Here is a 14,433-nt window from a genome sequence, read left to right on the forward strand (position 1 = left end):
AAAAGATATTGACTATCTACCTTGTCTATGCCCCTCATTATTTTATAGACCTCTATAAGGTCACCCCTCAGCCTCCTACGCTCCAGAGAAAAAAGTCCCAGTCTATTCAGTCTCTACTTATAACTCAAACCATCAAGTCCTGGCAGCATCCTAGTAAATCTTTTCTGCACTCTTTCTAGTTTGATAATATCCTTTCCATCTAAGGAAGGGTGTGCCAGCTTTGGAGAAGGTCCAAAGGAGGTTCACAAGAATGATCCCAAGAATGAAGAGCTTGTCGTACGAGGAGCGTTTGAGGACTCTTCATTTGATTTGATTTATAAGTATCACGTATATGAAAAGTATTGCTTCTTGCGCGCTATACAGACAAAGTATACCATTCATAGAGAAGGAAAGGAGAGAGTGCAGAATGTAGTGTTATAGTCATAGCGAGGGTGTAGAGGAAGATCAGCTTAATGCGAGGTAGGTCCATTCAAAAGTCTGACAGCAGCAGGGAAGAAGCTGTTCTTGAGTCGGTCAGTACAGGACCTCAGACTTTTGTATCTTTTTCCCGATGGAAGAAGGTGGAAGAGAGAATGTCCGGGGTGTGTAGGGGGGGTCCTTGATTATGCCGGCTGCTTTTCCCCGAGGCAGCGGGAAGTGTAGACCGAGTCAATGGATGGGAGGCTGGTTTGTGTGATGGATTGGGGCTACATTCACCACCCTTTTGTAGTTCCTTGCGGTCTTGGGCAGAGCAGGAGCCCAGACCGAGCTGTGATCCAACCAGAAAGAATGCTTTCTATGGGGCATCTGTAAAAGTTGGTGGGAGTTGTAGCGGACATGCCAAATTTCCTTAGTCTTCTGAGAAAATAGAGGCGTTGGTGGGGCTTTCTTAACTATAGTGTCGGTGTGGATCAAAGGTTTTAGGGAAAGAAATGGGAGAATGGGGCTGAGAAACCTATCAGCCACGATTGGATACTGGAGCAGACTCAATGGTCCGAGTGGCCTAATTTTGCCCTTATATCTTACGGTCTTATAAAACTGTAGAACATTAATAAAGTATAGATATGGTATAAGATGCCTGTGTACAGTACAGACATTATCCCTGTGTAATACACTCAAGGTAGGATTTTTGTCACAGGTAAGGCTGGGATGGGAAGTGCACCAAGCAAAAGGAGTTCACACCGGAGGGGACGCGCTCCCCCAGGGAACACGGATGGTGAACGTCCATCCAGAAGGCGGGGCGCCGGGCAGGAGGAGGCTAATCCGACACGGAGATCAGGTAGGCGGATTGGCAGGCTCCCTGGATCAGTATCCCACTACCGTTCCCCCCCCCCCAATCTCAAAATATCCACCCCCCTGGAGTTCAGACGAAATGGGGGGGGGGGGGTCAACAAAACAAAGAACAAAGAAAATTCCAGCACAGGAACAGGCCCTTCGGCCCCTCCAAGCCTGCACCGACCATGCTGCCCCCCCGACTGAACTAAAACCCTCTACCCTTCCGGGGACCATATCCCTCTATTCCCATCCTATTCATGTACTTGTCCAGACTCCCCTTAAATCTCACTAACGTATCCGCTTCCACTCCCTCCCCCGTCAGTGAGTTCCAGACACCCACCACCCTCTGTGTAAAAAATCTGCCTCGTACATCTCCTTTAAACCTTGTCCCTCGCACCTTAAACCTGTGCCCCCCTGAGTAATTGACTCTTCCACCCTGGGAAAAGCTTCTGACTATCCACTCTGTCCACGCCTCTCATAATCTTGTAGACTCCTATCAGGTCTCCCCTCAACCTCCATCGTTCCAGTGAGAACAAACCAAGTTTCTCCAACCTCTCCTCATAGCTAATGCCCTCCGTACCAGGCAACATCCTGGTAAATCTTTTCTGTACCCTCTCCAAAGCCTCCACATCCTTCTGGTAGTGTAGCGACCAGAATTGAACACTATATTCCAAGTGCGGCCTCACTAAGGTTCTATAAAGCTGCAACATGACTTGCCAATTTTTAAACTCAGTGCCCCGGCAGATGAAGGCAAGCATGCCGTATGCCTTCTTGACTACCTTCTCCACCTGCATTGTCACTTTCAGTGACCTGTGTACCTGTACACCCAGATCCCTCTGCCTATCAATACTCTGAAGGGTTCTGCCATTTACTGTATATTTCCTATCTGTATTAGACCTTCCAAACTCATTGCCTCTCATAGAGACTTATAGAGTTCTAACAGGACTGGACAGGGTAGATGCAGGGAGGATGTTCCTGATGGTGGGGGGAGTCCAGAACCAGGGGGTCACAGTCTGAGGATTCAGGGTAGACCATTTAGGACGGAGGTGAGGAGACATTTCTTCACCCGGTGAGTCTGTGGAATTCATTCCCACAGGAAGGAGTTGATGCCAAAACATTGAATGTATTCGAGAGGCGGCTGGATATCGCACTTGGAGTGAACGGGATCAAAGGTTATGGGGAGAAAGCAGGATTAGGCTATTGAGTTGGATGATCAGCCATGATGGTGATGAATGGTGGAGCAGGCTCAAAGGGCTGAATGGCCTCCTCCTGCTCCTATCCTGTATGTCTCTATGTTTCCTACAGCCAAATCCACCATCCACCATCCCCTGTTGCCCTCCAGGACAATGGCATCAGACACTTGGGAACCCCACCCAACTGTTCACGTTACATATTAATGATTTGGAAGAGGGAACTAAATGTATTATCTTCAAATTTGCCAATGTTATGATGTTGGGTGGGAGGGTGAGCTGTGAGGAGGATGCAGAGATACTTCAGTGTGATTCGGACAGGCTGAGTGTGTGGGTATCTGCATGGCAGATGCAGAATAATGTGGATAAATGTGAGGTTATCCACTTTGGGAGCAATAATAAACAGACAGATTATTACTGGAATGGGTGTAAATTGAGAGAGGCGGATACTCAGCGAGACCTTGGAGTCCTCGTGTATCAGTCACTGAGAGTAAGTGCACAGGTACAGCAGACAGTAAAGAAGGGAAATGGTATGTTCACAGTGAGAGGATTTGAGTATCGGGATAGGGATGTTTTACTGCAATTGTACAGGGTGTTGGTGAGGCCACACCTGGAGTATTGTGTACAGTTTTGGTCTCCTTATCTGGGGAAGGATGTTCCTTGCTATAGAGGGAGCACAGCGAAGGTTTCCCAGGCTGATTCCTGGGATGGCAGGTCTGTCATATGAGGAGAGACTGAGTGGGTTAGGATTCTATTCACTGGAGTTTAGAAGAGTGAGAGGGGATCTGATAGAAACTTATAAAATTCACACAGGGTTAGACAGGGTAGATTCAGAAAGAATGTTCCCCATGGTGGGGGGGGGGAGTCCAGAACTAGGGGGTCAGAGTTTGAGGATAAGGGGGAAACCTTTTAGGACTGAGGTGGGGGGGAAATTTCTTCACCCAGAGGGTGGGGAATGTGTGGAATTCACTCCCACAGAAAGTAGTTGAGGCCAAAACGTTGTGAGATTTCAGGAAGAAATTAGATTTCACTCTTGGGGCGAAAGGGATCGAGGGATATGGGGGGGGGAGGGGGGGGATCAGGATATTGAATTGGATGATCAGCCATGATCAACATGAATGGGGGGGGCAGGCTGGAAGGGCCAAATGGCCTCCTCCTGCTTCCAGTTGATATGTTTCTATAGGAACAAATCCTCCCTTCCAAGTGTTAGGGACCAGATGGAAACTCCAAGATATGTTATAAAGTCAGCCTAGATCCCAACCTTATTTAGGTTTTGGGGTTAGTGCGAGTTAAGGTGATTCATTCCAGGTGTGATTTAATTAACTCAGTTGGAAACTTTTATTGAAACAAAGTCTATTTAAAAATATAGTTAGAATATACAAAAAAAAGACGGAACTAAACTATAAGGCGGCTAAGAGGGGACCTTATTGAAACATATAAGATGATTAGAGGTTTAGATAGGGTGGATAGTGATAGTCTTTTTCCTCGGATGGAGAAAGCTAGCACGAGGGGGCATGGCTTTAAATTAAGGGGGGGTAGTTATAGGACGGATGTCAGGGGTTGGTTCTTTACCCAGAGGGTGGTGAGGGACTGGAATGCCCTGCCTGCTGTAGTTGTAAATGCGCCTAGTTTGGGGGCGTTTAAGAGATCCGTGGATAGGTTTATGGACGAAAAGTGATTTGTTTTGTAACTGGTCGGCGCAACATCGTGGGCCGAAGGGCCTGTTCTGCGCTGTAGTGTTCTATGTTCCATGTTCTATGTTCTATAATTCCCAGTATCCCCCCATGAATGATTAATCCTTGCGATGTTGTTGGTTATGTTTCCATTCCCAGATTTTAATTCCCAGTTGCGGGACACTCTGATGAGTTACAACGACACTCAGCTGTACCGGGTGACACGGCGCTACAGGCCTCAGTTACAGGCCACCATCGAGCAGTTTGTGGACGAGCTGAGCTCTGCCCTCTCTGGAAGAACCATCCTGAGAATGGAAGACAAGGCGAGTGGGTGACTCCCCGATTGAAGGCCAGCCCGGGAGAGAGCTGCTGAGTTCAGAGAGTGAGGGGGCATTGGGAGTCATGGGGGGGGGAGGGTGGCGATGGGACACTGGCAGCAACAGGGAGTCACCCAGAACAGCTTGCCAGGGCGAAGGGTGGAGAAGTCATGGCATTGGGTGATCACGACCGAGGGGCCAAAGGGGCCATTCTGCACCATGTGAGTCTAGATCACAGGCGTCAGCTTAACGGGGGTCACAGGTCAGAGTAGGATGGGGTCAGGTGAGCAAGGTCACAGGAGTCGGTGACTGACATCCGGGGGTCAGGTTAGTGAGGGCATGGGACTACGCTAGTGGAGGTGTTCAGGGTCAGGCTAGTGAGACTGGGTATCACTCAGTGATATTTCCCTCTGTCCGTGTCCACAGAGAGTGCAGGAACTGGTGGCGAAGGGTCAGCACGTTGAAGCGACTCAGTACCTGCTTGACACAGTGATGAAGAATGGAGCTCGAGCGGGGCGCCAACTCTGGGCAATCCTGGTCAAGATGTCAAGCTCGAAGTCACAAGTCCGATCCCTGCTGAAGGAGATGCAGCAACAGGGTAAAGACAGCAAATGACAGATTGCAGCAGTGACCAGCCAGAACAGATTAACAGCTTCTTCCCTGTGTATCCACAGGTCCCAAACTGCCATTCCTTGTCACATGGAGTCACCTGGAATCAGAATTACCCGATTATCAGACAGGTAACTGCTCAAATAATTCAGATCGTGTCTGATACCTTCTTTCTCATTCTCTCTTGTTCCTGTTTCTTCTCCTTTCTTATTCTCCCTCATTTTCTTTCCATTCTTTCTCTCTGTCTCTCTATCTCTCTCTCTGGCTCTCTCTGTGTCTCTTCTCTCTCTTTGACTCTTTCTCTCTCTCTCTCTCTCTGTCTGTCTCTCTCTATCTGTGCTGTGACTAATGATGCACTCTCTCTCTCTATCTGTTTTTGTCCCCTGTGTGTGTGCATGTGTGTGCGTGTGCATATGTCGTGTGTATGTGTGGGTGTGTGTTTCTCTGGGGTGTGTGTGTGTTTCTCTGGGGGGGTGTGGGTGTGTGTGTGTTTCTCTGTGGGTGGGTGTGTGTTTCTCTGGGGGTGTGTGTGTGTTTCTCTGGGGGGGTGTGTGTGTTTCTCTGGGGGGGTGTGTGTGTATTTCTCTGGGGGTGTGTGTGTGTTTCTCTGGGGGGGTGTGTGTGTATTTCTCTGGGGGTGTGTGTGTGTTTCTCTGGGGGGTGTGTGTGTGTTTCTCTGGGGGGGTGTGTGTGTATTTCTCTGGGGGTGTGTGTGTGTGTATTTCTCTGGGGGGGGTGTGTGTGTGTTTCTCTGGGGGGGTGTGTGTGTGTTTCTCTGTGGGTGTGTGTGTGTTTCTCTGGGGGGGTGTGTGTGTATTTCTCTGGGGGTGTGTGTGTGTGTATTTCTCTGGGGGGGGTGTGTGTGTGTTTCTCTGGGGGGGTGTGTGTGTGTTTCTCTGTGGGTGGGTGTGTGTTTCTCTGGTGGTGTGTGTGTGTTTCTCTGGGGGGGTGTGTGTGTGTTTCTCTGGGGGGGTGTGTGTGTATTTCTCTGGGGGGGGTGTGTGTGTATTTCTCTGGGGGGGTGTGTGTGTATTTCTCTGGGGGGGTGTGTGTGTGTTTCTCTGGGGGGTGTGTGTGTGTTTCTCTGGGGGGGGTGTGTGTGTATTTCTCTGGGGGGTGTGTGTGTGTGTTTCTCTGGGGGGGGTGTGTGTGTTTCTCTGGGGGGGTGTGTGTGTGTTTCTCTGTGGGTGGGTGGGTGTTTCTCTGGGGGGGCGGTGTGTGTTTCTCTGTGGGTGGGTGTGTGTTTCTCTGGGGGGGTGTGTGTGTGTTTCTCTGGGGGTGTGTGTGTGTTTCTCTGGGGGGGTGTGTGTATATTTCTCTGGGGGGGGTGTGTGTGTGTATTTCTCTGGGGGGGGGGTGTGTGTGTGTTTCTCTGGGGGTGTGTGTGTGTTTCTCTGGGGGGGGTGTGTGTGTGTTTCTCTGGGGTGTGTGTGTGTTTCTCTGTGGGTGTGTGTGTGTTTCTCTGTGGGTGGGTGTGTGTTTCTCTGGGGGTGTGTGTGTGTTTCTCTGGGGGGGTGTGTATATTTCTCTGGGGGGGGTGTGTGTGTGTATTTCTCTGGGGGGGGGTGTGTGTGTTTCTCTGGGGTGTGTGTGTCTGTGTGTGAGGCAGTGATCTCAGCCGCACAGCAGAGACACAAGGAGAAGCTGCGAGAGGAGCTGGAGAGGCTGCAGGCTGAGACGGATTGGGAGCCGCTGTCCTCGGTCGGGTACCCGGAGCTGGTGACGATCCTGTCGCAGCAGGAGGAAAGCCTCTTGGCCCACGAGCAGCTGGCCCGGAGTTCGATGCGGGAGTCGGTGCTGAAGGAGGAGGCAGAGAATGAGGAGCAGGAGCGTCGCAAGCGAGGATACTTCAGCAAGCAGGCCATGTGCCCCGTGTCACCTCGCTGTGAGCTCTTCAGCCAGGGTTTCTGCGCAGGTCCGAGTGGGGGGCTAACCTTGCTGGGGGGAGCGGCCAAGATGGGGAAGACAGCCACCCTGCGGCGGCTGGTGGGCGAGTGGGCCTCGGCGGAGGTGGACACCGGCCCTGAGGCTGTTTACCCCCAGTTCCAGTTCCTCTTGTACTTTGAGCTGGAGCGGGAGTTGGGGGAGCAGCCCAGCAGCCTGCAGGCTCTGGTCCAGTCGGCTTACCCCCACCTGTCTGACCAGCTCCCCTACCTGTGGCAGACCCCCGAGGCCCTGCTGCTGATATTCGACGGGCTGGACCACTCACATGGTTGGCATGACGCCAGCCCGGGAGTGGCCACCAAGGACCCGACCGAGAGCTGCCCCCTGCACGACATGCTGTGGTCCCTGGCACGCGGTGCCATGCTGCCCGGCTGCTGTGTGCTGTTCTCCGGCCGTCCCGCCGCCCTCAAGCCCCTGGAGAACGCCAGCCCCCGCCTGTGGCTGGAGGTGGCGGGCCTTGGCGAGGGAGTGCGACGGGCCTACGCGCTGGGGCTCCACCGGGGACAGTCAGAGCGGGTTGAGGAGGCCCTGACGCGGGCCCAGCAGAACGAGTACCTGTGGGACCTGTGCGCCGACCCTGGCTACTGCTGGCTGGTGAGCAGTGGCATCGGCGAGGGCCTCACGCCCCGCACTGCCACCCAGGTGCTGGCTGCCTACCTGCACAGGGTGCTGAAGCAGCAGGCAGAGACGGACCCCCGCGACCTGCTCTTCCGGGCCGGAGAGCTCGCCCTGGAGGGCCTGTCGCAGAGGAAAGGCCTCTTCGCCGAGGAGGACTTGCGGCGGCACGGGCTGGAGCCCCCGCAGCTGGAGGGGGGCCTGATCCAGCGGGCACCAGGCCGGGCCGAAGGCCTCTACGCCTTCTGCCAGCCGCCCCTGCAGGAGTTTGTGGCAGCCTTGGCCCAATATCTAGCCCCCGAACGCCGTGACCTACTGCCGGTGCTCCAGACCATCCAGGCGGCCGACGATGGCCGTTACCAGGGCTTCCTGCGCTTCCTGCTGGGCCTGTCGGCCCGTGTCTCCTCTCGCCAGCTGGAGGAGTTCCTGCTTCCCCTACCCCACCGTTCCATCTGCGAGGCCATCTCCTGGTTGGAGGGCCTGGTCCAAGCCGAGACCAAGAAGCGGGAGCTGAGCCGGCACCACCTCCTGGCCATGGCGCACTACCTCCACGAGGGCCGCAACCGGCGGCTGGCCCGCCTGCTGGCAGCCTCCATCTCCCACGTGAAGCTGGGCAGCGAACACGCTCAGCACGGCGTCCGTCTCGACCCGCCCGACTGCGCCGCCCTCTGCTACGTCTTCCAGCACTGCGAGTCCGTTGATAACGTCAACTTCGAGAACTGCTACATCCAAGCTGAGGGCATCAAGTATCTCCTGGCGGCCTTCCTCAACTGCAAGAGAATCAGGTACTGCGTGGGTGAGGGGAGGGCACGTGGGCAAATTACAGTGATCCTTGTGCCCGGGTAAACCGCCCCCCCCCAAATCTCAGAAATCTCTTTGAATCTTTTGTCAGTGTTAGACAGAAGCAAAAGGTTAGAAAGGGTCACTCAGAGATCAATTGCACCAGCACAAAAACATTGTTTTTCTTTGCTGCTTCCGATCTAAGTTTCAGTTTATTTATTAATCACAAGTAGATTTACATTTACTGTGAAAATCCCCCCAGTCGTTGCCACACTCTGTTCGGGTTACGCTGAGGAAGAATTTAGCATCTAACCAGCACGTCTTTCGGGAATGGGGGGGAAACCCCCGCAGACACGGGGAGAACGTGCAGGCTCCGCACATACAGTGACCTAAACCTGGGTCCCTGGTGCTGTGAGGCAGCAGTGCTAACCACTGTGCCGCAGTGCCACCCCCGGTTAGTAGATAAGAGGCAAAGAGTTGGCATAAATGGGTCTTTTGGGTAGTCAGTGACTAGTGAGGTTCTGTAGGGATCTGTGCTAGGACCCACTGATCACAGGTATTAATGATCTGGAAGAGGGAACTGAATGTATTATCTCCAAATTTGCAGATGATACCAGGCTGGGTGGGAGGGTGAGCTGTGAGGAGGATACAGAGATACTTCAGTGTGATTCGGACGGGCTGAGTGTGTGGGTATCTGCATGGCAGATGCAGAATAATGTGGATAAATGTGAGGTTATCCACTTTGATAGCAATAATAAACAGACAGATTATTACTGAAATGGGTGTAAATTGAGAGAGGCGGATACTCAGCGAGACCTTGATGTGTTGAAGATTAACCAGAAATGCACAGTCAGTCTCCTAACTTTTGTCACTTGCCAGCAAGGAGAACAGACAGAGTGGATTTCAATGTGGTGTTCTCCCGATTTGTACAGAGTGTGATGGCATACCTTCCACTTGCCTGAATGGGTGCGGCTCCCAACAACACTCGAGAAGCTCGACACCATCCAGGACAAAGCAGCCCCGCTCGATCGACACGCTAACCACAAACACTCACTCCCTCCACCACCGACACACAGTGACAGCCGTGTGTACCATCTACAAAATGCACCACAGCGACTCACCAAGGCTCCTTAGGCAGCACCTTCCAAACCCACCACCTCTACCATCTAGAGGACAAGGGCAGCAGATACCTGGGAACACCCCCCACCTGGAGGTTCCCCTCCGAGTCACTCACCATCCCAACTTGGAAATATATCAGCTGTTCCTTCACTGTCAGGAAGGGGAGGTAGTTTCCTCTCTGAGAATCACACAACCACTCAGAGAGGAGTCCCTCGCTTTATAATCTGTTAAAGTGTGTGTGAGAAGGGGTAAGATCGACACCTCAGCAACTTGCACTGGTTCAGTCAAAATAACTCCCTGAGACTCTCTGTAAAATCGATAAGTAACACTATTTATCTAACAGTGAGCAGGTTAACTAAACTATTAACAAAATTAATAAAACCCGATTCCACTGGAATGCTATTTGAATAAAAACAATTCCCGCTCATTAACAAAACAAATAGAATTTTTAGTGACTCTATATTACAACCGGGTTTTAACCTTTGGAATCTTCTGTTTTCTTTGCTGATTTCTTCTGTCTTCACTATTGAGATGAGGCTTTCTTTTAAGACATAAATGTGACTGTTAAAGTGGCAGACGGCAGTTCCTGGCAGTCCCCCTCTCTCTGTCTTTCTCTCTCTCTCTCTCTCTCTAAAGTTGTGGCGGGGCTGTTGTTGGCTGGCTCCCTGATGCTGGGTGCTGTTATAGCAATATCCCCCCACTCAGATTAGTTTACAGGTTACTAAAATATCACATTCAAATCTGATAGGCTTCTGCTATTCAAATGCCTAGCTTAAATCGATATAAAAATTCAAAACATGTTCTGATTCAAAGACATGAAGCCTGTTGCCAAAGCAGCCCTGTTGTTTTTGTCTCTGTTTCAGTCTGTGTACTGTTTCAGTGCAGAAAAAACCTACCCTGTTTAACAGAACTATGAAATGCTTGCTCCTCTTCGCATCTTACAATATTTTATAACCTTACAAACACCAAATCCTAACATTCTACTCAACTTTGCAACTCATCCAACAGAAAACCATCTCCTTCATTAAAATAATATGTCAACATTTACATGGTGGCACACTGGTTGGCACTGCTGCCTCACAACGCCAGGGACCTGGGTTCAATTCCTGGTTTGGGTTACTGTCTCTGTGGAGTCTGCATGTTTGCCACATGTCTGCGTGGGTTTCCTCCGGGTGCTCCGGTTTCCTCTCACACTCCAAAGATGTGCACGTTAGGTGGATTGGCCATGCCAAATTGTCCCTTAGTGTCCCAAAGATGTGCAGGTTAGGTGGATTGGCCATGCCAAATTGTCCCTTAGTGTCCCAAAGATGTGCAGGTTAGGTGGATTGGCCATGATAAATTGCCCCTTAGTGTCCAAAGATATGTAGGTTAGGGTGGATATTGGCCGTGCTAAATTGTCCCTTAGTGTCCAAAGATGTGTAGGTTAGGGTGGATTGGCCGTGCTAAACTGTCCCTTAGTGTCCAAAGATGTGTAGGTTAGGGTGGATTGGCCATGCTAAATTGTCCCTTAGTGTCCAAAGATGTGTAGGTTAGGGTGGATTGGCCATGCTAAATTGTCCCTTAGTGTCCAAAGATGTGTAGGTTAGGGGGATTGGCCATGCTAAATTGTCCCTTAGTGTCCAAAGATGTGTAGGTTAGGGTGGATTGGCCATGCTAAATTGTCCCTTAGTGTCCAAAGATGTGTAGGTTAGGGTGGATTGGCCATGCTAAATTGCCCCTTAGTGTCCAAAGATGTGTAGGTTAGGGTGGATTGGCCATGCTAAATTGTCCCTTTAGTGTCCAAAGATGTGTAGGTTAGGGTGGATTGGCCATGCTAAATTGCCCCTTAGTGTCCAAAGATGTGTAGGTTAGGGTGGATTGGCCATGCTAAATTGCCCCTTAGTGTCCAAAGATGTGTAGGTTAGGGTGGATTGGCCATGCTAAATTGTCCCTTTAGTGTCCAAAGATGTGCAGGTTAGGGTGGATTGGCCGTGCTAAACTGTCCCTTAGTGTCCAAAGATGTGTAGGTTAGGGTGGATTGGCCATGCTAAATTGTCCCTTAGTGTCCAAAGATGTGTAGGTTAGGGTGGATTGGCCATGCCAAATTGTCCCTTAGTGTCCAAAGATGTGTAGGTTAGGTGGATTGGCCATGCTAAATTGTCCCTTAGTGTCCAAAGATGTGTAGGTTAGGGTGGATATTGGCCGTGCTAAATTGTCTCTTAGTGTCCAAAGATGTGTAGGTTAGGGTGGATTGGCCATGCTAAATTGTCCCCTAGTGTCCCAAAGATGTGCAGGTTAGGTGGATTGGCCATGCTAAATTGTCCCCTAGTGTCCCAAAGATGTGCAGGTTAGGTGGATTGGCCATGCTAAATTGTCCCTTAGTGTCCAAAGATGTGTAGGTTAGGGGGATTGGCCATGCTAAATTGCCCCTTAGTGTCCAAAGATGTGTAGGTTAGGGGGGATTGGCCATGCTAAATTATCTCTTAGTGTCCAAAGATGTGTAGGTTAGGGTGGATTGGCCGTGCTAAATTGTCCCTTAGTGCTCAAAGACGTGCAGGTTAGGTGGATTGGCCATGCTAAATTGTCCCTTAGTGTCCAAAGATGTGCAGGTTAGGTGGATTGGCCATGCTAAATTGTCCCTTACTGTCCAAAGATAAAGACAAAGAGCAAAGAAAATTCCAGCACAGGAACAGGCCCTTCGGCCCCTCCAAGCCTGCACTGACCATGCTGCCCGACTGAACTAAAACCCCCTACCCTTCCGGGGACCATATCCCTCTATTCCCATCCCATTCATGGATTTGTCCAAATACCCCTTAAAACTCACTATCGTATCCGCTTCCACTCCCTCCCCCGGCAGTGAGTTCCAGGCACCCACCACCCCCTGTGTAAAAAATCTATCTTGTACATCTCCTTTAAACCTTGTCCCTCGCACCTTAAACCTGTGCCCCCCTAGTAATTGACTCTTCCACCCTGGGAAAAAATTCTGACTATCCACTCTGTCCATGCCTCTTATAATCTTGTAGATGCGTAAGTTAGGTGGATTGGCCATGCTAAATTGTCCTTTAGTCTCAGGTGGATTAGCAGGGTAAATACATGGGGTTACGGGGATAGGGACTGGGTGGGATTGTTGTCGGTGCAGGCTCAATGGGCCGAATGGCTTCCTTCCGCACAGTAGGACTTCTATGATATCTTGTTTTTCACTATTTGGCATGGTAACTTGTCTTTGATTTATTCTGTGACCAAGGGCAAAACGCAGTGTTCATGAAATTGACACAAGGTTAGATTAGCCTCTTCCCTGAATATGCTGACCTCAAAGTCTCCATTCTCGCTGACAGAGTTACCTGCCTAATGTGGTCGTCACTTAATTTGCACACCGCCATCTGCAGTTTCTAACTGCTTTTGACCATCATTTCACAAGTCCCAGTAACCCCACGGTGCCTTCACCTTGCAGAACAAAGTGAATTAAATATTGGCCAGAGCTGGAATTACAACTTATTGTCCACAGGAGTCCTCGTGTATCAGTCACTGAGAGTAAGCGCGCAGGTACAGCAGGCAGTAGAGAAGGGAAATGGTATGTTCATAGTGAGAGGATTTGAGTAGAGGGATAGGGATGTTTTACTGCAATTGTACAGGGTGTTGGTGAGGCCACACCTGGAGTATTGTGTACAGTTTTGGTCTCCTTATCTGAGGAAGGATGTTCCTTGCTATAGAGGGAGCACAGCGAAGGTTTCCCAGGCTGATTCCTGGGATGGCAGGTCTGTCATATGAGGAGAGACTGAGTGGGTTAGGATTCTATTCACTGGAGTTTAGAAGAGTGAGAGGGGATCTGATAGAAACTTATAAAATTCACACAGGGTTAGACAGGGTAGATTCAGAAAGAATGTTCCCCATGGTGGGGGGGGAGTCCAGAACTAGGGGGTCAGAGTTTGAGGATAAGGGGGAAACCTTTTAGGACTGAGGGGAGGGGAAATTTCTTCACCCAGAGGGTGGGGAATGTGTGGGATTCACTCCCACAGAAAGTAGTTGAGGCCAAAACGTTGTGAGATTTCAGGGAGAAATTAGATATCGCTCTTGGGGCGAAAGGGATCGAGGGATATGGGGGGGGGCCGGGGGAGTTGGGAAGGAGGAAGGGGGGGGATCAGGATATTGAATTGGATGATCAGCCATGATCAGAATGAATGGGAGGGGGCAGGCTGGAAGGGCTGAATGGCCTCCTCCTGCTTCTGGTCCCTACGTTTCTGTGAACATGGGAATCTGGGTCACTAATGTCCTTTAGGGAAGGAAATCTGCCGTCCTTACCCCGGTCTGGCCTCCATGTGACTCCAGAGACAATGCAATGTGGGTGACTCTCAACTGCCCTCCAGGGGGTAACTGGGGTTGGGCAATAAATGCCCCCCAGCCAGCGACACCCCTGTCCCACACATGAATGAAAAGAAATTGCCCAATGGGACAGGGATTTAAGGTTCTGGGGTGGGGAGGCTGGAGATGTGAGGAAGGACTTTATTTACAGAGCGAGGGTAATGACCTCGAACATCTGCAGCATGAGACAACAAGCAACTTCAAAGGCAAACAGACAGACACGTGAGAAAAATGAATTTACAGAGCTACGGGACCCGAGTAGGGGGTTTGTGACTGGTTGACCCCAGGGAGCTAGCACAGATTTAATGGACTTAATGGGGCCTCCTCCTGTTCCCGTGTAACAGGCTGGAGAAGGGGCTGAATGGCCTCCTCCTGTTCCCGTGTAACAGGCTGGAGAAGGGGCTGAATGGCCTCCTCCTGTTCCCGTGTAACAGCTGGAGAAGGGGCTGAATGGCCTCCTCTTCTTTCTTTCAATAATGCTGTCTTCTCTCTCTCTCTCTCTCTGTTCCAGTCTGATTGGAATAATCTTCGTGATGAGGGAGTGAGGATTCTCTGTGTGGTTCTGAGGGACCCTGACTGCAAAGTAATTGAACT

The 14,433-nt window shown here is 50.8% G+C and overlaps 1 protein-coding gene across 1 annotated transcript; it reads left to right on the forward strand.

Annotated features, from left to right (window-relative positions):
- Positions 1-4,604: 4,604 nt before the first annotated feature.
- On the forward strand, positions 4,605-8,387 carry LOC145339846 (NACHT, LRR and PYD domains-containing protein 3-like; the record flags this gene model as incomplete). Its single annotated transcript, XM_080184380.1, has 4 exons — positions 4,605-4,655; positions 4,861-5,032; positions 5,109-5,174; positions 6,653-8,387. Coding segments are annotated over exons 1-4 (2,024 nt in total), but the record flags the coding sequence as incomplete, so codon positions are not given.
- Positions 8,388-14,433: the final 6,046 nt, after the last annotated feature.

The sequence above is a fragment of the Carcharhinus amblyrhynchos genome, unplaced genomic scaffold (assembly GCF_965287045.1).
Source record: "Carcharhinus amblyrhynchos unplaced genomic scaffold, sCarAmb.v2.hapA scaffold_703, whole genome shotgun sequence".
NCBI classification, from domain to species: Eukaryota; Metazoa; Chordata; class Chondrichthyes; order Carcharhiniformes; family Carcharhinidae; genus Carcharhinus; species Carcharhinus amblyrhynchos.